General features: G+C 30.8%; 2 protein-coding genes across 3 annotated transcripts; both read right to left on the bottom strand.

The window, feature by feature from the left end:
• Nucleotides 1-10,869: 10,869 nt before the first annotated feature.
• LOC103486111 (protein GID8 homolog) lies at nucleotides 10,870-13,921 on the bottom strand. Of its 2 annotated transcripts, none has more exons than XM_008443959.3 (7): nucleotides 13,767-13,921; nucleotides 13,372-13,487; nucleotides 13,064-13,223; nucleotides 12,821-12,927; nucleotides 11,933-12,064; nucleotides 11,598-11,754; nucleotides 10,870-11,268 (listed from the first exon to the last, which is right to left on the bottom strand). In XM_008443959.3, exons 2-7 carry the CDS (start codon nucleotides 13,420-13,422, stop codon nucleotides 11,147-11,149), a joined length of 729 nt encoding a protein of 242 aa, XP_008442181.1. In that variant the 5' UTR covers nucleotides 13,423-13,487; nucleotides 13,767-13,921; the 3' UTR covers nucleotides 10,870-11,146. The 2 variants fall into 2 exon arrangements, with proteins under 2 accessions (XP_008442181.1, XP_008442188.1); XM_008443966.3 differs by having other exon boundaries at nucleotides 13,713-13,877.
• A 549-nt stretch (nucleotides 13,922-14,470) lies between these two features.
• LOC103486137 (caffeoylshikimate esterase) lies at nucleotides 14,471-15,826 on the bottom strand. Its single transcript, XM_008444000.3, has one exon. The coding sequence runs from the start codon at nucleotides 15,577-15,579 to the stop codon at nucleotides 14,620-14,622; it is 960 nt and encodes a 319-aa protein (XP_008442222.1). The 5' UTR covers nucleotides 15,580-15,826; the 3' UTR covers nucleotides 14,471-14,619.
• Nucleotides 15,827-23,972: the final 8,146 nt, after the last annotated feature.

Raw genomic sequence — 23,972 nt, 5'->3', positions numbered from 1 at the left:
AACCAAAGCTACAGTTTGCATTGTAGAGAGTATCTACCTCCTCTTTGCCCATACGGAGAAGATAACTGAAGGATAAAAATGAAAAAAAAAAAAAAAAAAAACAAGAAGAAAAAGAAGGCTACTTTTCCAAAACCACAACATTGGGTTTGAATTATGATATTTGTCTGTCTCCCTTCTTTGTAAAATGGTTAACTTAAACTACAAATTTACTTCTTGAAATTTCTAAATATTTATTTGTGTACTAATATTAATTTATAAACTAAATTTATAATACTGAAAGGAAACTATGTGGTAGATTTTTTTACCGAATCTCTACCGTTTGAACTAAATTCAATTTAGTCATTTAGTGGTATTTATAAATATTTTTTTAATTCGTTTAAAAAAGTAATGCACACACATATATATATATATTTAAAGAAAACTGATGGGTATTATTGAAATGAAGCCGACTCTTTATACATATATGTAAATTTTAACATCCATTATTGAGAAGAAAGAAATGTGAATAAATTATTAAATGAATGGTTCCTCCATAGGACAACAGATTGGCTGTAAAATGGGCCAACATTTTGCCTTTTCCGGTCTCATTGTTGCATTAGCACCCACAGGGCCCAACCCAACAACTCACCCCCTCTCCTCCCCAGCCCTTCCTCCCACTTTACCCCTCCATTTCTCATCAAACTAACACAAACTCAATTTCTCTAAAGAAAAATCAAAATAAGTACCACTAGATCCGACCCACCTTGTTTTATGACCGAATCCAATCAAACCGGACCCACAAACCCACATGCGCCGTGTCGGGTCATATGCTCAAGCCGAAAGCCTCTCCTATTTTCTTAATTCATCCAATTAAACCCCGCCACCTTGGATGAGTATAAATAAATACAAACGGTAGGGCCACAAAAAGGACTTCACTGCCGGATATGTCAACTTGTGGTGTCCTTCTTTTCCGACCGAAGCTCAACATGTGGAGCATCCTATTCCCTTCTCTTGAGATTGTTAGGTCAAAATTTTTTTTTAAAAAGAAAAAAAAAACCAATGCTTCAGATATCTCACCCTGTGGTCTGGAATGCATCTTGACCATTGAGCACACTCAAAGCGCCACAAACGTCAAACTTCCATCATGGCCGGTTAAACCATGACTACCCCGCGTGCGTGTAGAGTGGAAGCATCGCTCGTGTGATTGCGCGTTGGAGTAGCCTCTAATTTTAGTTTTCCTCATTGGTCCCTCGTTGTCCTTCAAGGGCCATGCAGATTTAGATTTAAAAGGGCTGAGAACTTGAGTGAGACAATAATGTAATTTCAAGTTTTTTTTTTTTTTTTAAAAAGAAGCTTATATTAAAATTTATAATAATATCTCATCATTACTAAAGCCAAACACACTCTTTTTTTATCTTCTTATCTTTTAATGTGAAAACACAAAATAGACAAGACTTTTAATCATGGATAAAGTATATCTAAGTTTGCTCCTTTTTCTTTTGGTACCCAAAGGAGGAGTTCCCACTTATTTTGAGCAATTAATATTAAATTTAATGTTTTTTTTTTGTTTTTTTTTATCGTACATATGAAAATAGTATTGGAGGTTTGATAGAGATGGTGAATAAAGGGGGAGATGGGAAATGAGGTGAATAATAATGATTGGAGGGTGTGGTTATGGTGAACTTTTATTTTTTGCATTAATATATTGTATGGATGCATGGGGAGTGAGAGACAGTAAAGGGTTTTATATTTCCATGGTTTTGATGAGATGGGGCCACAGCAGGGCTAGATGTTACGGAATTGGGCTCCCTAGAAGGAGCAGCCCTATTGACCTATGGGCTTACTCCATTTCACTTTGAGTGTACGAAAAGCCTTCCTTGGGCCCCATTCAATCCCCCTTCCCTGGCCCACCTTAGATATGCTCCTTTATCTTAATCACTTCTATAACTTTAGTTACCTAATTTAATTAACCTCCCTAACCATTTCAGGAATAATAATTAATTTTATAGTAATATTTTTAAAAAAATTATAAATATGGTAAAGTTTATTAGACTTCTATCGCTAATAGATTCTTATAATTTATTAGTGAGACCAATATTTGCAATATGATTTATCAGTGATAAATTTTTATCACTGATAGACTTTTGACAGATTTTGTTACGTTTATAATTTTTTTAAAATATTATTATATACTTAATTATTTTGAATATAATTGTTATATTTGTAATTATCTCAAAATAATACTCTAGGTGTATTTCTTGAGTGGATTTAGTTTTACTTTCTGTAATGTTAAAAATAATCTATGTTTGGAAGTAAAATGTTATAAGTTTTGAGTATAACTTTTATTTGCTTCCTACATTTCAAAATTTTAGATTTTTATATTTTTATACTTTATTTTTTAGGCTTCAAATGATGCTCATTTTAGAATTTAGGATTAATATTTTTACATTTTTACTTCTCGAATTTTTACCAATTCGATTAATTAACTAATTAAAGATGAGTGAAAAAAAAAGAAGAAGAAGAAGTTTTTAATTAATTTAAGTAATACGATAAATTAGGAGAATTATAGTTAGTCTAAATGTTTTAGTCAAAGTCGATTTTAACTCAACAATTATTTAATAGAATCATTTTTCTTAGACGTTAAAGGTTTAATCCTCCATCGTCATAATTGACGTACTAAAAAAGATTGATTTTTTTAATTGAAAATGAGTATTTAATAAAATATCGATAATCAAATTGAAACAAATTAGAAATGCACTATTTCGTGATCTAGAAAAGAATTCAAAATTGAGGTATAAATCATAACATGTTGGAACCTAAAAAGTAAAAACTAAATGAAGCCTAAATCTACAATCAATCAATAAAAAGAAATGGTATTCTTCCCATATTATAATAGGTAGGTATGAAGACCATCTTGCTCGTAAGTTTTTAATCTATTTTGGAAAATCCCTTTCCTCTTTTAAGAATAATTAAAAAGTAGCGGTGGAAAATTAGAATTGACACTTTCCTTTCACTTTTCCTTTTCCTTTTCTTTTTTCTTTTTTTAAAAATAAAGATTTGACAATTTTGTTTGGCTCAATAATACAAACTTTATGAATTAAAAAAACACCAACTTTATGGATTAAATATTACTATAAAATATACCTATTAGTAACGTATAATGACTTTTTAATATAAACTATGGTTTTTGGGTTTGGATAGAATTTAATTTTGTAAAGGGAAATATTAGTGAGGGAGGCAAGAAAGGAAGCATATGATGATGAGTCAAATAGAAAAAGCACCTAAAAAGAATAGCCTATCAAATCCAAAACAAATGGGTAGGAAAATCCGTACGAAAGCTATTATACATTACAGTGATTACACAATGGGATATTATAGAATCTATAACTAAATCTTATTTCTTTCTCCTCAACTTAAAACATCATATTTCCACTTTATTATTATTTTGTTAAAGGGCGTGTAGGGAACATTGATATAACTATCTTAACATAAAAAAATAACCATATCGTTCTATTTAAAAGTCTACAATTAATTGTTGTAGTATTTACTATTTTAATTTCATCAATTTTTTTGTCATGGTGTTTATTATTTCCTTCTCAAACTAAAATAGTTTTATCCAACATATACATATTATATTATAATTCATGTGAACATAATCTACATAATTCAACCATAATAACCTAAGACTATAATAATTAGTTTATTGCCTCAAACATTCTTCCGAGTATTATAGAGAAAGAAGAAAAAAATGAAAGAATTTTTTTTTTATCTTTGTTTGGACAATTTTTTTTTATAAAAAAAACACAGATGATAAAAGCTTATTTGAATGTCCAATGTTTAAACCTAAAAATTTTATAAATAAGACTAATAAATAGGATAAAAATATTTTCACAATTTAAAAAGAATGGTTGAGAAAAGTTATCTATAAACAAACATAAAATTACATGAATAAAATGATATATATTAAAAACCTTGTATGTTTTTATCCTTATTTTGAATGCTCTCCTTGGATCCTATGTTTATATATATATATATATATATATGCTTTTCATTTCATAATAAAGTAGGAGGATGAATTGATTAGGAAGTAGGACCATTCAATTTGGTCTTAAATTTTTTACACCACTCATTTCTCAATCTCTATACACTTTCATATAAAAGGACAATTCTTTGCTTTTCTTACTTTTCACCCACAACTCATATATATATATATATATTTAAAATTCTATGAATTTTGTAACATTAATTTTGTTTGGAAGTTTCAATTGTATCTCCAAGACATTATTGTGGATATGGTTAGTTTGGACATGAAGATTCCAACTAAAAAGACAAAAGGAAAAGAAAATCACTATGGTGTTTGCAACAACACCTTTGATGTTTAAGTCAATATTTAGCAAAAAGTCATAACAAGCTAGAAGTAAGAAGAATAATTTACCTTTTGTGTAACTATGATGTCTTATTAATAAAGAGATAAACTTTAGGGGTCCTATTTCAGAAAAAAAAAAATTAGAGATGCAAATTCAAGTCAACCAAATGTAAAGATCGTGATGCATAGCAAGTGAATTCCTATGAAGCTAGGAGAAGATTAGTCTCGATCTAGATTGGCCTCTTTGGTCAAGATGGGCATATTGAACCGATTGACCAAACTTTCTCCTTTTTTTCTGGTCTCTTATTCTCTAGACTTTTTTTGGCCTTCATATAATTAATGTTATTCCAAATTTACCCTAATGTGTTATTCTTTTTCAAGTATGTGACTCTTGGTCTAAAATGACTTATACCATACATAATTTTCAATCTAACAAACTTCTCCTAGTGATCAATAATATCATCAAATAATAAAAGGACGTGTTAATTTTTTTTTTAAAGTTAAAAAAAGATTTTCATCACAATCTTGCATTTTCCCAAAAACAATCTCATCCCAATCAATTACTAATTCAATCCCCTGATCATAAACGTATATGAAAAGAGTATGAAAAAGAAGGGGGGCTATATGAATGTGGATGAAGGGAAGGCATAATATTTAAAGGAAATGTGTGACTTTTGAGGGGACAAACAGCAGCCAACCCACGTGAAAGCACACACAAAAAAAACTCTCCATTTTATCTTAAACAACTCCTTTGCTCTTTCTTTGGTTGTTTGCATCACAAAGTGACTACCAAATGGATATTAAGTAATTCTGGAAAGGGCCCTCTTTTCTTTCATTATTATTACTTCTATTTCCTTTCAAATCATTTGCTTTTGGCTCTTATCAACGTAACTTTAATTCATAATAATTGTCACTTTATCAATAATATATGCCCTCAATGTCTCCTTAGGTGTTCAACCCAGTAGGTTGTGTTAGTATCTAAAAATACTCCTAGGGTTATATTTTTGTTTTTAGCGTTTTTAATATTCTGTTTCTTTTCTTTTTCTTTTTTATTTTTTACAATGCTTTTGTTGATGCTAAAATCTATATAGATAAGAATATACATAACTTTCACGTGAAAATAACCTCGAGATGAATTTGACTCGTATGAAGTTATGATAATGTATATGTAGGAAAAACGTTTGATCCCAACTACACTTTATTTAAATTTATTTGGATATTTTCTTAGCCTTTGGTCTATTTCGTCAGTTCGAAATTCACCCACAATTGTTTTATCTTTGAATTGTAAATCAATTGTTTCTAAAAGAACTATATTGGTTAGTTTTCAAAAACCCTTTTTTACAATTGATTTTGACTAAAAATTCAAACGATATAAAAACTATATGTATTAAAGAAGTAATAGGTGTAACTTAAAATTTAGAATAGAGAGCTAAAAATAAAGATAGTGTTCGAAAATCATTTGATTTTTTATTTTTGTTTTTTAAAATTTAAGCTTATATAAATATTACTTCCACGAATAAGCTTCAACAACTTCCCACTAAAGTGAATCATATGTGCTAGAAGTAGTTAAACTTCTTAATAGAGTGGATGTTTGTTTAGGTGAGATTGAGATTCTTATTGAAGATATTCTATTTGTTGGAAATAATGTCAATATTGTACATTTTTGTCACATCTATCAAGAGGTGAACAAACCGACTCGTTCCTTTATAACCATGGCTTCCTTTAAGGACGTTTTTTGGATCTCGAAAAGTGTTTGAATGTTACTCTCTCTTATTTGTTTTGATTTGAAGGTGTTATCCAAATTTGATTCAAACTTATTATCAAACAAGACCATATATATATTATTTTGGATGATCAATTATCATTCTTTTAAAGATTATTAAACTCATGTCATGATTTAGTATTGATTAAGTTGAATTTTTGAAAGACAGGTAAAGCTCTTGTATAAGACAGCCTAGAAATGGTCCAATTTGGTCCAATTGGTCCAATTGGATTGAGAATAAAACCTGCGAATGGTCCATATGAAGTCTTCTATCGCAGTAGACATCAATGGGCCTTCCAATTGGGCCACTTTTGTAGAGATACCCCATGACCCAGTAACTGTCAGATTTCACTTTTTTTTTCATTTGTTTTTTTAATAAAAAATAATTGAAATAGATATCACTTTCAAATAATTGCAAATATATATCATGAGAAAAATCTATCCCGATAGCCTCCTATCACTAATGTAATCTATCAAAATAGACTTCGAAAGTTGGATATAAACTTTGTTAAACTTATGGAAATAATATTTTGAGTCAGATTGTTATGTTTGCAATTTCTCCTTAAAATTATTAGATATACAAAGATCGAAAAACTAAACCTTATTTTAGAAGAGCTTTATCATTAATGATTCCAAGAAAATTTTTAACCAGACGACTTATGTTTGAAAAAAAAAATCAAAGAAAAAGGTTACACCAAAAAAGAATTTTATTATCATTAATATCAATAATTAAACGAATGGAAAAATAACTTGTAAAATAAAGTGAGTGAAAGTTTGAATCGTATCATATACATCAACTTTGACTACAAACTATGACGATTTCACTTTTGGTTATGCATATATTACACGATGCTAGTGGATTTGTTGTGATTTTTCTATTGAAGGCTATTTTGTCTTTTTAGTCCTCTTAGTGATTGCATTCCCATTTCCTAACAATCCCAACGCTGAAATAGTTCTTATCATCCACCACTTTTTCTCAAAAAATTGCTAATCCAATTAAGCTTAAACGTAGATCTCTTCATGCCCAATTATTGTAGCTCACGACATACTCTTCAACACTAGACTTTTTTTACCTATACGACTAAATTTTAGAGCATAATCTGATACCAACGTTAAGATAATTATATCTCTACAATGATATGTTATTATCCATTCTTAAACTTGGCCATTTTGAACCCAAGTTCTATTGATTTTTATATATTGATTTCTAACTACAGTAGTATATGTACTTTAACAGATTTTTATTGTATTTTAATTATTTTATTCTTGAACTCTCATACTATGCACGTGCTAGTATTGGTGTATTTAAAAAGAGGTTTAATTTAATGTTTTGGAAAGAAGATGAATTCCATTTTCACATCATCATTTCACCTAGAAAGTCTCTCACATCTCTGCTCTTGTTTATGAAAATTTTCATAATCTACCTAAGCTAAAGAGTGGAAGTTCCGATTGCATTAACATCAGCAGCTAGCAAGTGAAGCAAAAGTTAAAAATATTTGATATATTATTGAAGGTAAAATCAAGGGAGCAGTACAGAAAAAAGTAAAGAGCAAAGATATGAATTAGAAAGGTGAAGAAGAAGACAAGAGAAGAAAAGAAGGTGAAAAGGGTATGACATGCATAATAATATACAAGCCCCACAAAGGCTATGTGTGATTGAATTCCGAATGGTTCATATTGACTTTAGTTAGAGACAAAACAAAACAGTAAGGATTGAAAAGAAGAAAAAAATGAAAGAAAGAAAGAAAGAAAGAAAGAGAGAAAGAAAGAAAATCAAAGAAATTGGGTATGTGTTTTGATATTGATTGATGAATGAGGAGCCACCTCTTAGGTCATTTATTGCTGCTAGCTCTTGTCTGTAGGGACACTGAATTCCAACCCCTCACCCTTTTATTCAATTCAATGTGAACTACCACTCCCACTTTGGGATGCCAAAAATGAAATTTAAGATTGGGAATATTGCCTTGCTACCCACTATTAATACCTTATATATATATATATATATATATATATAACAACTCTTTCTCATTCTCCCCCCTAATAAATGCACACATGGTAGCAAATTTATGTATAAGGTATATGATTCTGTTTAGTTTGTTATAAGCTGAAGTCTCCTCAATAATCATTTCAGATAGAAAAATGGAATCTAACTATATATATAGCAGTAAGTTTCAAATGAGTGAGGTTTCTAAAAACATTTTAAGAAGATCATGATAGATTCATCTTCACTTCATCAAGAGATGAGAACTATAGGGAATAAATATGAGGTCTACTCATTTTAATTCTATAAACAAAGCTTATAATCCTATATCTATTTTGAACTTGTGCTTAGAGCAATTTATTGTAATAGGCTTAAAAACCAATAGTGTTGGATGAGTTATATATGACACATCCCTAAACTAGGTTATTTTTCATTCAGAATGTCAAATTAATTCTAATGGTATTAATATTTACATGTCAACCTCCAATAACTTGAGAGCTAAATGGAACACTTTAAATAATGGGATCTATAACAGTTATTAGCTCATACCTAAAACAGTGTTCATGCCTCATTTACAATATACGGAATAACATTTCAAAATTATAGATATTTTAATTTTTTTTTACTTATCCTAGGTTACAAACAATATAGAGTTTTTCTCACCAATTCTTTACATCAAAAGCTTCAATTGCTTCCTTTCTCTCGACAAATAAAAAAATTCATTTTATTTTGATTTTCTCTACCAAAATAGAAAGAAGACAAAATATAGCAACAGTTAGTATGCTGAAAAGTCCAAGACAAAAGAGATATAACGAACGCAACAACCATCAACAATGATGTTAGAAATGCTCGACTGATCTAGTGAAGATTAGAAAGAATGTCACACCATATTCATATTCAAGTATCCATATTACAAGATTACATGAATGTTACACTATATTCAAGTATTCACATTACAAGATTGCATAATTGATGACAAGTTTATGATGATTTACTACGAAGCATGAAAAAAAGGATCTTTGTTGCTTTTTTTAATCATCAAAGACATTAATAACCATGTTACCTCTTACCTATAAAATAACTTTCATAGAAGTCTCATCCATAACCAAAACGATTCCACGATAATAGAGGCAAATTCTGAAAAATGGTTTAAAAAAAGACAATACACTAGTCTACCTAATCTGTAATTGTAATTAATACAATTGATAGTAACCTAAATGTGGCCTAAATTGCCCAAAGTCAGTAAAAAGAAAGAAGAAGAAAGTCATGAAGCCTCAAGAATCGGTGTAGACAGTTAGGATTCTAAAATGGTAATTAAAAAAGAAGTTTTTCCTATTATAATGGCTTAGGAATTACCGTTTCAAAGAAGTGCTTTATTCCACAGCAGCCAGCAACAAATTCTGATAGTGATACGACATTTGAGAGAGAGATAGGCTCTCTGCCCAACTGTCCCCTCCCCTGCGCCAACCATCCCCTCCTTTTTTCCCACCTCTCCCTTCCTTCATCTTAGAATTTTAGCCTCCCAATGTACACTAACACCACCCACCCTTTCAACTTAAATTCTCCATTCCTTTTTCCCCTCAATCTTGCGCCCTACTCTTCTCACATTCTTCAAAAACTCCAACCCCTTTTCACTTAACAGTCAACACACTCACACATATATATGCAGCATCTTCTCCTCCGATTCAAGCTGTATAAGGGAGTGTTTCTTCTCATGTATGACACCCATTTGTCTCCTGTGTTGGTCTAGCTAACTAGCAGTCGAGAAAATTTGGGAGCATTTGGTTGGGGAATTTTATCAAACAGGTTGTGGGCAGGTGCGATGAAAATGGAGGGCAGTAGAAGCTTGGAGCGGATGAATGCGTATGGTAAAAAGCGATGTAGGAGTTTGTTTTGGAAGATGAAGGCGGCTTTAAAGAAGGCGATTAAGAATGGAAATAAGCGGCAACTGAAGTTTCAGTATGATCCGAGTAGCTATGCTCTTAATTTTGATGACGGCCACAGCAAAATCAGGGAAGATAATGTTGAAGCATACAAGTTTGAAGTTCAATATTGTGGCAATGTTTACAATTCTGCTATGTGGGTTTATGTTCTTTGGGTGAAATCTGAGTAACGATTGTATATATTTTTTTTATTTCCTCACTGTTTTGTTTCTTTGTCTACTTGGTTTTTCATTTCACTGCCTAGATGGAAAGGATTTTGGTTGTACTTCTATTATTTTATCTTTGGTTTTTTAGTTCATTTAAAGTAAAGCATTAACATTGAGATGATAACCAGTTAAAATTCAATAAACAATTCAACAAATAAGTCACTATATTACCTTTAACAATGGAGTAAATGTTGAAGAAAAATCATGAGTCTGAATAAGCCACAATAAATATTACTATTTAGTTATTAACTTTACATTCAAGATTCTATAATTTTGCTAGACAGTTATGAAACAAAGTACCAAGTACAATATATAGTTTATTATAATTTAGTCCAATTTCTTTTTGAAGTCAAATTGCAAATTTAGTACCTGAAAAGTTGGAGTTTAGTATTCGTGAAAATACCATCATAAATAGCTCAATATCTAATCATAGGTATTGTTTTTTGAGGATTTATTAAACTATGTACTAAGTTTTAATTTTCAGTTATAATTTAGGCGATTAAATTCTAAATATAAATTCATAAAGACTAAATTTAACTTTCTCCTACCAAATGTACAAAATTTTCCTAAATATTCATTTATCCCCGAGGAAAGGAAGGCGGGGGCTTGGAAGGGAAAGAAACATCACAAAATTAAAGTAAGCAAATATCGCACAATTCAACATTTGGAAGAACAGAGAAGTTCGACAATCTATTTGTATACAACCACCATAACATTTCACAAACAGTAAGAGTAACTAAGGAATTTAAAACCAAGGAAACTACAAATGATCATATTTCTAGACAGAACCTACACATTTGAGATGTATCAAACCAAAGATTTTTTTCTTCCTTTGTTTTCCTTCCACAATGTATCAAATCAAATACGTTGAGACATCTTTGTACGATCGATCATTTGAGATGATATATCTCAAACAGGAGGATCTTCAAGCATAGCTGTCGATAAATCATTTATGCGAGGATAAGCTGCTTTCTCATCGAGTTGGTCTTGTGCCCACATTAACATCTTCAACAAGCTTGGGAGTTTCGGATCTGTAAAATGACACCAAACGATGACGTTAGTAAATCAGGTTGCAGGTTATAAATATGTGGTTAAGATCGAATGACAGTTCTTGACTTCTTTAATCACGTTGATGCACCTCACTCCAAAATATTGTCTTGTCTAGCCTAGAGTTGAGATCAAAACCACTGGATTTCTCTATAGAATTATGCACTCTACTCTAGATATAATATTAACCAAAGGTTCAACTTCATTGCCATGGTGTCTTTGAACGTGGCAGAAATAAAAGAGCATTTCTTGAGGAAAGAGACTACTTTAATGATATGTACTGCAAAAGCAAGAGGTGGGCAAAGATCTTAACCTTTTTCATGACTCTGACTTGTTAAGATGGCTGCATTAACTTCACTTGCTGTCTTCAAGCGCTGAGAGATGTCCAGAAGGTCCCGCACAGGACAGTTGGAAACATCTTCAAAAGCAAGCAAAGCAACAGTTCTCTCCAATTCTTCCAAGAAGCTTTGCTGATGATAGAACAAGGGTTAATTTGGAGAGCAGGTGAAGGGGGAAGGGAATCCATATTTTTAAAGTATTCATATGGCATTTCCATGTCAACAAGTGCTTAGAAACAGAATCAATTTCATTGGTCTACCATAAAGCCACAATATGACGACAGACAGGTGGAAAGAGAAAGCTACATACATTTTCTTCTCCCCTTGGCGCAAGCTCCTCCTGAGCAAATTCGAGAGCTTCTTCTACTTTTCCATTACGAATTAGTTCTATCAATCTTTGCTGTTGGAGATGGAAAAACAATTGGGGATTTGTATCCAATATCTGCAAGAGAGAGTTTGTTTTAAATGCTTAGGCAATATAACAAGGACTGGAGAAAAGAACATCAAAAAGACGAAGCCAAATTATGTTCCAGGTACTATATGACTTAATCAGAAAGGTGGCATGATTGTAATGAATGACATTTATTCAGTTGCGTCATGTGTACTATATTTTCTCTTCAAATATATATATATATATATATATATATATTTCTTCAATAAGATGATTGAGAATCCAACTTCCCATTCTATTATATTAATAAGAGTCAATAGATCACTTAAGCTCAAACCACGAGTGGAGTGGAATCCCATCCTCAGCAAGAAAAAGGGAAAAGAATAGGCTCATTGATAATGCCCAAATAGATGAATCAAATATGTGCACTCATCAAGCAATATACTATGTGTAGATGCTAAAGGAAATGGCTATCCGTCTAAGCTCTCAACTACACACCAGATTTTAGCTCAACAAATATGAAAATTCCAAAGGCACGCAAGGTAATAAATATGTGAAGAACTTTGATTGTTAGCTGGTCAACAACATGTCATCAGCTAAAAATTCCAAGTGCATAGTCTTGTTTCAATTCAAAAAGATATTCATCATGGAGAGCCAACAGCAGTTAAATGAACAAACATTTGATTTCATATTTTCATGATCACGGCAGGTTCACAAAGAGAACATAGTTTCCTACACTATTATTTCTCAAGATCTTGCCCATATAATTCCAAGTACCAAATAAAGTTTTAAATTGAGGAATCAAACCTCAGGATTCAAATCATTCACTTTCTCAATTGCATCCTCAACATTGCCGCATTGTACTGCCTTCTTAACGGCCATTCTATCTGTTATGGTTGCAAGATCTATTTCTGCTATATATCCATAAGGGGAAGCAAATAATGGGGAAAAATACAGAAGACCACATAATTAGCATTCCACATAGATGATACAAAAATAGAGAGAGAACCTTAAGAACTAAATTAACTAATGATTACTACTAATGGATACGCTCAGCCCCAGACTCCATCCGGAATTTCTCAGCTGCATCAACATAACCTTCAGTGACGAGGAAATTCATTACCAATTTATTCATGTCTTCTTTCCTAATCTTTACGTCGTTAAGCTTCTTCTCCCACTCTTCCCTTGTAATGACTTTCTTTGATGTGGCCTGAGCAAGTAACACAAAGCCATTATAGGAAACTATAACCTACCTTGGATATCATCAGTGGTGAACTTCAAATTCACTTTCTTAAAAGAACACTAAACTAGAATGAGGAAGATTACGCAATCAATAATGTGAATTTGAAGTCATATACCATCGCTTCGTTCTCTGCAAATTGACGAATCACAATCCAGAACAATGACATCAGTACACCGCCTTCAAACCCATCGATTATACACAAGCAAATCCGCAAACTCACCTAGAAGAAATCTGAGATTAAAAAACGAAAAGATAAGTGTGATCATAAATCGATAATATCACAAACAGAAGATAAAAGAGAAAATCCATAAGTTACTCTCAAATACTACATCTGAAGCTCCCAATTTCGGAAAAACAACAAAAGTAGAAAGACAGAAGACAAATATGATTAAGGAATTAGAGGCTAATTCTACTTAATTTAGAGAGACAAAAGAAAAAGAACAGTGGAAAACTTACAACAAATCGGACAAACTCATTTTTTTTTCCAGAAGAGTCACCAAGAAATTGTACCTTCGGAGGATAAGGTATCCTATGAATCAAGATTCTTTGCTGCTCGGAGTGGATTGCCAATTCTTTGAATCGAAGTAATAAATGGCGTTCCGGCGATCCCTCAGCTTCGACAGTCGGGAGTTGAAATGAAATTCTTCTAGTTAATGGATTCGGGTTTTGGGCTTTACAGGTCCTATTCCGGTCCATTCACTCAACCAGGCCCAATTTATTCTACCCGGATCCAGAGGCCCAATTATTCTGCTTCCCTAATTATTAACAAACACTCGTTATGCACCTAATTATTAACCCAAAACTATCCATTTCAATCGCTATAAAATAACAAGATTTATATTTTTTATTTTATTTTTAGGTAAAATCGGCCCTAGATCATCCATATAATTTTTATTGGTCCTTATTTTTCAAAACATTTTGAGTCTAATTTTCTTTGGATATTTAGGGGAGGGTGTTTTTCATAAAATCGATTAAAGCATAAGATTTGGTCGGTGTAATGTCATTTATCATCTTTTCTGTGAGCAAAATAGGTGTATCATTGATTGGTGCTACATTAGTATTAGTATGAGGTCTTTATTTTTGTTCTAAGTGGTATAAGTGGTCACTTCTCTTTGGAACTTTGGTGCTTATATTCACATCATCCGACTCTTTTCTATAAAATGTTATAAATGAAAAATGCAGAGCGATCGAACTCATTGTAGAATGAACAAAAAAAAAAAAAAAATCTCCTTTTATCAAAACCACAAGCAAAAGAACTATGGATATGCACAAAACCCAAAAAAGTATTACATAATTCAAATAACCAAACAATTTCAAATGCACTAATGCAACTAATTCCAATCATCATCATCAGCATCAACATTTATCCTGTTCTGCATCTTTCATTCAACCAACGAAGAATATCGTTTCGAACAATTTCTACATTCTCATCAGTTTCCCCATACAACATAGAATGCATCATTCCTTCATAAATCTTAATCGTTTTGTCCTCACTCTTCGCTTCTTCGTACAAAGTCTTGCTCACATCCGGATCTGTAACTACATCCGCATTTCCATGGAGGACGATGAATGGCAAACTCACATCCTTCAACCTTTGACTCAAGTGCTCTGTCACTCTAAGAAGCTCCACGACAGTTCCTAATCTGGGTTTTCCTCTATACCTCATCGGATTCATCTCCGCCACAATCTTCTTCTCTTCCACCTTCACCGATTTATCCAACAAATCCGCCGTCGGAACAATCGCCAAAGTGGGAAGAAATTTCGCAACCGCCGTAAGAAATTGAGGAATCGGCCAATGGGGTTTCACATTATCAGAGATTTTACACATGGGTGCGACGAGAACAGCACCATCAAACCCTTTTGGATCAGCGAAATGAATCATCAAACAAATCGCACCGCCCATTGACTCACCGTAGAGGAAACAGGGTAGACCTTGAAATTGGGGGTCGAGTTTGAGGAAATTGAAGAAGGAGAGACAATCGTGAACGACAGAGTCAACATTGGGAACGAAAGCCTTGAGACCTTGAGATCTGCCATGGCCTTCAAGGTCAAGAGCAAAACAAGCGAAACCCATCTGAGCAAGGAAGATGGAAGTGGCTTGGAAGGTCCAGCTGATGTTGTTGCCATAGCCATGGACCATGAAGATGAGAGCGCGAGGAGGGGTCGGAGGAAGAGGAAGCCATGAACGAGTGAAGAGCTTGAGACCGCGAGGGGAAGTGTAGAAGGACTTGGAGGCTTTGATTCGTTGAGATGTGAAATAATCTTCTTCGGGGATGTTGCCCCAGTAATTGAGGAAGGATTGGGGATGTTCTTGACTGTTCATTTCTGAAAAGGGATTTTGAACTGGTGGTTACGGATTTGGGTTTAGGGTTGGGATTGATTCGAAGGTTGGAATTGAACGGAAAACGGATTAACCGGACTCCGTTTTCAGGGCCGGTCTCCGCCGCTCACGACTCTACCACGAACCTAAGCGGCCGTCTACACCGTGCAGTGAATTAATGGGATTTTTCATTTTTCAATACGGACCAGAAATTTCGTAAAATATCACTTCCTGACACAAAATTTAATTAATAATATCTTTTTTTATTCACTTAAATAATTTTTGTATCAAATTTCTTAAAAATAATAAAAAAACAACAAACTATTTAGACTTTATTAAAAAAAAAACTAAAAACAAAAGTTCATTATCTTGATTTTTTTTAATTAAGTTTTAATATTTGATCAATTTTTTTTATTTCTTCATTTTCTTTTGTAATTATCTCATTCGTTTCCTTTTTTTTTTTACTTTTAATTTACTTTTCATGGTTTTACAGCTAAAAATGAATTAAAATATTTATAAAATATTATAAAATCTCGTAGTTTATTTACGACAAATGGTAATAAACTAATATATATATCTATAAAAAAACATAATAAACGTAAAATAGCTTATTGTAGTTTATCATAGGTTATGTCGATAGACTATTATGTGGAGGTATATAAGTTGATTAAGATTATCAATAAGTTAGTCTATTGTAAAATCGAACCCTATCATTTCAATGTGCAAGAATTAACCCAACCCAATCCATAATTTTCGAGTTGGGTCGGGTTGAGTCACCCGTTTGCTTTTTCTTTTTTCTTTTAACAATTTAGATTTATTTTCATTTTTTTTACTTTAGTGAACAAAATGTTATATTTACGTAAATGATCTAAATACGTTATTTTAATTTTTTAAAAAATTTATAATCAACAAACAACAAATAAAGTTTAAGTCTACATTCAAATTCATTGACTATATTATTAGGGATTTTTTCAAAAATAGAAAAAATTGGTAAATTATTTACACTTCGTAGAATAAAACTATTAAAAAACAAAATTTATTACACTTGATTAATTTTTTTATGACGGGTAAATATTTTGTTAAATGTTCAATTTTGATAATTTTTCCATATTTCGACGATGACAATGAAGAATATGGGTCGGTTTGATTACCAATAATCATTTGTATAATTTTTATTAATAACAATACAAATAATAATAATAAAAAAGTTATTCACATCTCATTTAATTGAGAAAACATGCGAATAAAATAGACATTATACAAATGATTCACCTTAGATATAATATTAGCTAAGAAATTAATTACCTTTCCTATTGGATCATCTAACTTATTGATCATAATTAATCAACATTATTAATCGCAAATGTTTCAACACAAGTTATAGACCTATCTCTGACTTTATGTACTAACTATATAGTAGTTCTAAATTAATTAAGAAAAATTTGCGAATTAGTCAAACTAGGTGAATTAGTCAAATTAAATATATTCAATTATTACTTTTCATATTTGTCAAAAAAAAAAGTATTTCTATTTATGGACAAGACATTATTTTTAAAAAAGAAAACCAGCTATCAACAAAAGTTTGAAATTAAATTAAAGGGAAATTGAAATAGTGTAACTTTTTTTTGTTCATCTTTCTTTTTTCAATATTGATCTCTTATATAACAATTTTTAAAAATCTATTTTTATGATGATTATTTAAATTAATGTATCTAAAAAGATATGACGTTTTTATCCTAAACTTTTGTTTTTGTTTTTTTTTTTTTTCTTTTTTGTTGGAATTGAAAGTTTTCCAAATAATTTGAAACTTTTTGTTTTGTTACTTTGTTCTTTCTAAAATTTAGATGGTTGGCTGCAACAAATTGCAGTGCTTTTAGATGTGTTTCCAATTAAAGAATCTTAACTATTGATTTTTCTAAAAGATGACAACATATTATAATTTGATAAAAAAAATTTAATTAAATGTTAACCTAAAAATACTTTATTGATTAGATGTCTTGAAGGAATACATTCCAATACATACAAATGAAGATAAGGCTAACATACTTTAAATATGATGTGATGTGATAGGTTAAAATTCATCCAGAGATCATCCCATAGGTGATTAATTTCGATACTACGTTAGCTGAATCAATACCATCATCTTTTTTGTCTTCATCCATGCTGATACATCGTATTCACGTCTAAATTCGTAAATAAAAACCACAATCTAATTGACAAGCAAACAATAATCAATCTGCTTATGTTTAAAAACTACATTATCTTACTTGTTTGGGTTATGCATGGTTACACTTTTAGAGAAAAAGCTTTTATTTTGTCTTGTTTCTGTTATGATTGGGTGATAATTAGTTTGTCGAAGTTGGTTTTTTTTTTTACAAAACTGCCACTGAACCAATCATATAGTCGGTTTAGTAAAAGTTCAAATCGATCTCAACGTCAATGAGTAAGGATTGACGACCAGATCTATTTAACACTTTGAAATACTTTTTGGAAATTTTCGATTTGAAACTTTCCAAAACCAGTCACGACCGACCCCTCTCATTTTTCGACCAACCGACTTCAATTAGCTCGGTTTTTGGTCTATCATGTTCACCCCTAGTTACAACTATAGTTAATCCAAACCAAAACGGTAATTATAAATTTGATAAAATTCACAGTTTTAAATAATTGCAATCAAACACAATTAAATTACATTTGCGATTATAATTCATTACGATTGATCTATCAATAAAATTTATTTACAATTACACTCATTTTCATTACGAATCCATATACGTTAGTTTGATATGTAAATTTATGTATAGAGGGGTCTTTTCTTCTGCAATAAATGAGATAATTTAGCCCTCTATAAATCTTTATTTGAATCCAAAAACTAGACTTTTTTTAAAACTATATGTATAGACATTTTTTGTTCTTATGATTTGATAGGCTAAGTGTATTCATCTAAAGAGCTAATTATGCATTAACATAATGAGAGAAACTAAACTAGAGGGGTAGATGGCCATATTGTGGCAAAAGCATGAAGATAATTAACTTTATTAATAAAAAGAATGTGATTTGGATGGAGTATACATTTAAAATATATAGCATGCTCTCTAGTCCCAATAATAGTAAAAAAAAAAATGTCAACTATATTAGACTAAAGTATGTATGTTAGGCCAATAAATTGAAACAAGTTGTTATTTTTAAAGTAGAAAACAGATAAAATTGTTTAAGTTAATATGCAGAAAGGTTTGTGGGTGCATTTTTTCAAAAGGCAACATTGAGTCTACTATAATTGCAGTTGGGAGGCAACTTTTGAAGCTAAGTTTGTTCAGAATCAAATACCTAAAGATTTATTTGAGAAATCTGAGGTTTGCATTTAATAGTATTCTTTTCATGCAGTAGTGTTTTTACTTTTTTGGTGCGTAAAAAGAAGAAGTGGAAGAACGAGAAGAGAATGAGAAATTAAAAGGAAAAGAAAAAAGAATGGTCAATGATGTCTACTCTAGTTTGTAACTAACAATGGTAGGTGGATAAAGAGCTATTTGAATAGCTTAAGTTTAATATCGTTGAGTAATATAATATTAAATTTATCTTCATTTGTTAACTTAAGTTTTTTTGATTAATTAGTAATTAAGATGATATTAAAATATGTGGTCGAAGGAGGTCTTGCATTCAGATACGTGAGCTTAGCTTTAAAAGCCAAACACACCTCTAATTCCAAAATCAAGCGTTAACACATACATTTTATAATTGTCAGTTGCTTTTTAGACCATGGTTGTTTATAATCAAATTTATTCAATTTTTTTAAAAAAAGAGTGTTGTAATTATAATAAGTAAATAAAAAAGAAAAGAAAAGAATAGAAAGAAAAGGTTGAAAAAATGGTGGAAGACAGATTAAAAGGTAGAAAAAATGAGGAGGATAGATAGTGTGTTTGTGTGTAAAGAAAAGAGTTTGTGTCCCAACATGAGGCATCAAATATGTACTAAAAACGTGATATAAGCGAACCCAAAAAGGGAAGGTGAAAATGCTATCACTCAAAAAAGTAGTTGGGAACTGAGTGGTTCAAAGCGCTTTACACTAACCCATTACCACTCCACACCCTACAAAGCTCTTGTTTTTCCCACGTTCCCCCAAACCAAAGTATCACTAACTTTCCTTTTTTTTCTTTTCTTTCTTTCTTTCTTTCTTTAAGTTCAGTTAAATTGGATAACATGCGAAAGCAAAAAGAAAGGAACTATGACATCATAATTCCTAAAACAATTTTAATATTTTCTATTACATCTACTCTTTATTCTCCGTAATATGAACAACTATCGTCTTAACTACAGCTAAACATGATTTCATCTCAAACAATTGAAAGGAGATGAGTAATTGATCAATTCAATGTGAGATTCAAGATTGTGACATTTTGAGTTCAACCCTCGTTGGTCGATTTTTTTTTCTTGTAGAAAAACCAAATATTCATTTTGGCTTTATGAGCTTGATATTATGTTAGATAAATATGAGATTTCGTCTCAAAATTGACCGGTCATGAAAAAGAGTAACTATACATCTTATAAAATCTCAATAAGTAAAAATAAAAACATATTTTTCCTCTATTTTCTCCACGTAAGATCTCAAATAAGTTTTTAGGACAAATTTCAAATTCAAGAGTACAATAAATTAAATTTCAATTATATTAAAGAGTTGTTTGGAACAAATTACATAGTCTAGATTTAATGTGTTGTTACGTTTAATTAGATCATGTTTAGAACCTAATATAAAAAGAAGACTACATTTTATTCGATATGTGGTGTTCCACAATTATGGAATGAAATATATAACAAAGTTCATAATCTCAAAATCCACTATTTGATTGAACGACATATGACGATTAATTTTTTTGTAATTGGAAAATAAGTAACCATTACTATTACCAAGAGAGGATAACAAAAAAATCAATTATGAAAACATCATAATTATTGTTACGACCCCAACGACAACAGTAAAGGTGAGAAGATATATTATCTTGAGCTTTTAGTATGGATATGTAAAGATGAAGGTAGTAAATTTGTGAAGGAAAGTTGGAGAATAGAATAAAAGAAAATGGTTGATTTAGATAAAATGGGTAAGTGGGAGAAAGGTGTGGAAAAGAAAGGAAGAAGTAGGTTTGGCAAAAAATGGTGCTTTTTACAAATGCCATTGGTGGCAGCTAAGTTTAATTTGTAAGTGGGGGAATGGTGTTGACAAGACTTTTAGTCAACATTTTTCTTATCTTTTTAACAAACACTACGTCTCTTTTCCACTTCCCCTGCCCCATCCATTTAGGATAGACTCGAATATTTTCAAACTCTTTTCATGCCTTTTCTTCTTTTCTTTAGAAAAAGAAATAAACAAATAACCTATTGTGTATATATAATATATATATATATATCTACATCTCTTTTTTCCTACTATATTCTTCATTACTTATTATAAAAAAGTTTTTCTAAGACCTATTTTTAACTTTTCGAAACTTTTGTTATCCACTAATTCATATTAATAAACTTTCTCTTTAATGCCTAACAACATAAAGTCTAGTTGACACAAAATTAGAATGGGTAATATACCATTAGTTTTATAATGAATTGGTCTAAATATAAGATTATTTTTAAAATAGAGAGCGTTGAGGTTTGTTTAAAACAATGTCTAATGTCCATTATGTATTGATAGGAGGCATAGTCTATACACATCCTAGAAAAAATGCTACAAGCTTACGATTTGGGTCAACCAATTTGAAGGTATTAATACATATCCATTATGCAATAATCGAGTTGAACTCAAATGGGGGAGTCGTAATCAGCTGTGTGTATTAGTGGAAAGAGTCGTATAAATAACTCAATTCAACGATTTCTTTTGTGCTTAATTGAATTAGGCATTTCTTGTACTAACTTGGAGAGGTAGTACACTCGACATCGAACTAATGCGACAAACTATTGAACATGTTAGCTCGAAACCAAATCAAAAGAGAGCACTCTCAAAAAGTTAAGATCTTTTTGTAATAGTTGTTTCCACACTCAAAAGCAATCCCGTAATCATCTCCTTAACTAAAATTTAAAAACAAATCTACACTTTAAAAGTATATAAAATAAAAATCATATCACTTATCTAAATTAATTTAACGTACTATTAGATGGAATAGAAAGTTAAAAGCTAAGATAAACTTTGGTACGCTTAATCTTGAATTCTTCAAAATAAATTAAGTTGTAAACGTTAAACAATAACACGTCAAAAAGCGTAAAAATATTCTCAAAACTTTGAATGATAAAAAAGCAAAAGAACCCTAGAAGTTGATGACCAAAGATAAAAAAAAGAAGCAACTTTAGAAGAAAAAACATGTGGATAGTGAAACATTAACCAAGGTATGTGGTTGCTTAAAGGTATTGGGTTGGGTATAGGTAGAATAATGTAGATATAGGATTTTAATTTGAAAGGAGAAGTATAAGCTTTTTATGCAAAAGAAACTTAAAAAGAAGAAAAAACTAAAAAGAACTCCACTTGAATGACTCCAAAAACTACAATACTTTTGCTCCAAAACGGTCAGACAAGCATTCATATTGAAGGATTTTAATGTCGCCCATTACCGGCGTGTGCGTGCCCAAACTCAACCCCTGCATTGTTGCCTATTACATTCTCTATGCCATAGGCGCCGCCGCCCGCTGTTTCATCTTTTCTTTTCTTTTTTATTTCTCCAATCTTTTCAATACTTCAATACTTTTCATTCTAATTGTAGTTTCAAATGTAGATGATTGTTGGTAGGTACAGTCGTAAAAGAACCAAGGACTTGAAAACAAAATACAGACATAACTTTAAAAATTGAATCATTAATAGTCACTTGCTTCCTAAACTTTACGATACAACTTCACATTCATGACTTAAAAGATTAGAGGGGAAAAGAATTTCTATATATATTTATATATAACAAGTAAGAAGTTATTTCTTAAATATGGTTACTATTACCATATATATATAAAAGTCTCTCTAGCGCACTTCAAATTTAAATCTTTCAACGTGGGATAACATACATTTTTTCTCAAAACACGGTTTGTTTTGGGATGAAAACTCAAGCCATACAATTTATTAGTTTAGATTTAAAACTCTCGTAGTTGTGCTTGTTTGGTTCACAAACTTTTATGATTTACGTTTTATTTAAGTTCACGAATTTTTAAAATTGTTAAAATGTCCACGAACTTTCAAGTATGTTTAAACGTCTAGTGCATGCAACTTTAAAAACAATTAAATAGTTGTTCGGATGTACATAACACAAAAATTTGAGTTTAAGATCTTAAAAGCCAAATTCTTAATGTATCAATTAAAAATAATAAATATATTACTAAAGGTTATATATATGTCCAGATAGCCATTAAAGTAATAGACCATAAGATTTGAATATGCTTATGTTAATTTAGTTTTTTAATTTAGACCATTTGAAGTTTTAGTTCTTTCAACTTTAAGAAAAAAATTATCCATAAGATATATATCAACATGATATATATGATATATATAGAGAGAGATTGACTTTTGTGTTGGCCAATTTGTGTCTAATTCTTCAAGTATAGTTATGTTTGAAATCACAAATTGGAAGGTGATTCATCCATTCGTCTCTTTTTGGTCAGCCAGTCATTTTGATCGACAAAAAATATTGAGCCCCAGCTTCCATAAAGAGGCTCAATGGAAAAGACCAGAGGTAAAAAAAGGTACCTTACAAACAACAAATTCAAACATTTACATAAATTCAAAATAAAGTTTCAAGTCATGATCCATTCCATTTTTAACAGATTAAATTTAAAAACAAAAAGCAACAATGACGAAATTAAATGAGGAAAAAGTGGTTACACAATACATATATGGAGCAACCAAAGAGGGAGAATGAGCATGTCCATCCAAAAAATTTCTGCCACAAATTTGGAAAAATACAAAACTAAATGTGGGGTGACTTAAATCCTACTAAGATTTCACAATACAGATTTCTAAATTTCAAATTGCATTTTTATAGTAAAACTTTAGAGATAATAATCAAGTGTACATATTTAAAATATATATATATATATAGTAAAACAATCTATTAGTGATGGTCTTGTCTCGATGGATTAGTAATGGATTTTGTTATGTTATGTAAATTTTTTATTCTAATTGTTATATTTAGCATGTTAAAAAATATAATAACAATAAATCAAAATATATTTAGTTGAAAATCACGTAATACCTAAAATTGAACATTTGTGAAATATATTTTTCAAAAACACTTTAGATACGCATTTCAACTTAAAAAGTGAACGATGTAACGTAATATCACCGCAAAAAAGAAAGGAAAAAAAAAAGGAAAATCATATATATGTTATCTTTAATAGTAAAGAAAAGGAAAAAAGAAATAATTGATACCCAATTAAGA

Source organism: Cucumis melo, chromosome 12 (genome assembly GCF_025177605.1).
Source record: "Cucumis melo cultivar AY chromosome 12, USDA_Cmelo_AY_1.0, whole genome shotgun sequence".
Lineage (NCBI taxonomy): Eukaryota > Viridiplantae > Streptophyta > Magnoliopsida > Cucurbitales > Cucurbitaceae > Cucumis > Cucumis melo.
The sequence above is the reverse complement of the archived record's forward strand: the minus strand, read 5'-3'. Positions and strand labels throughout refer to the sequence as shown.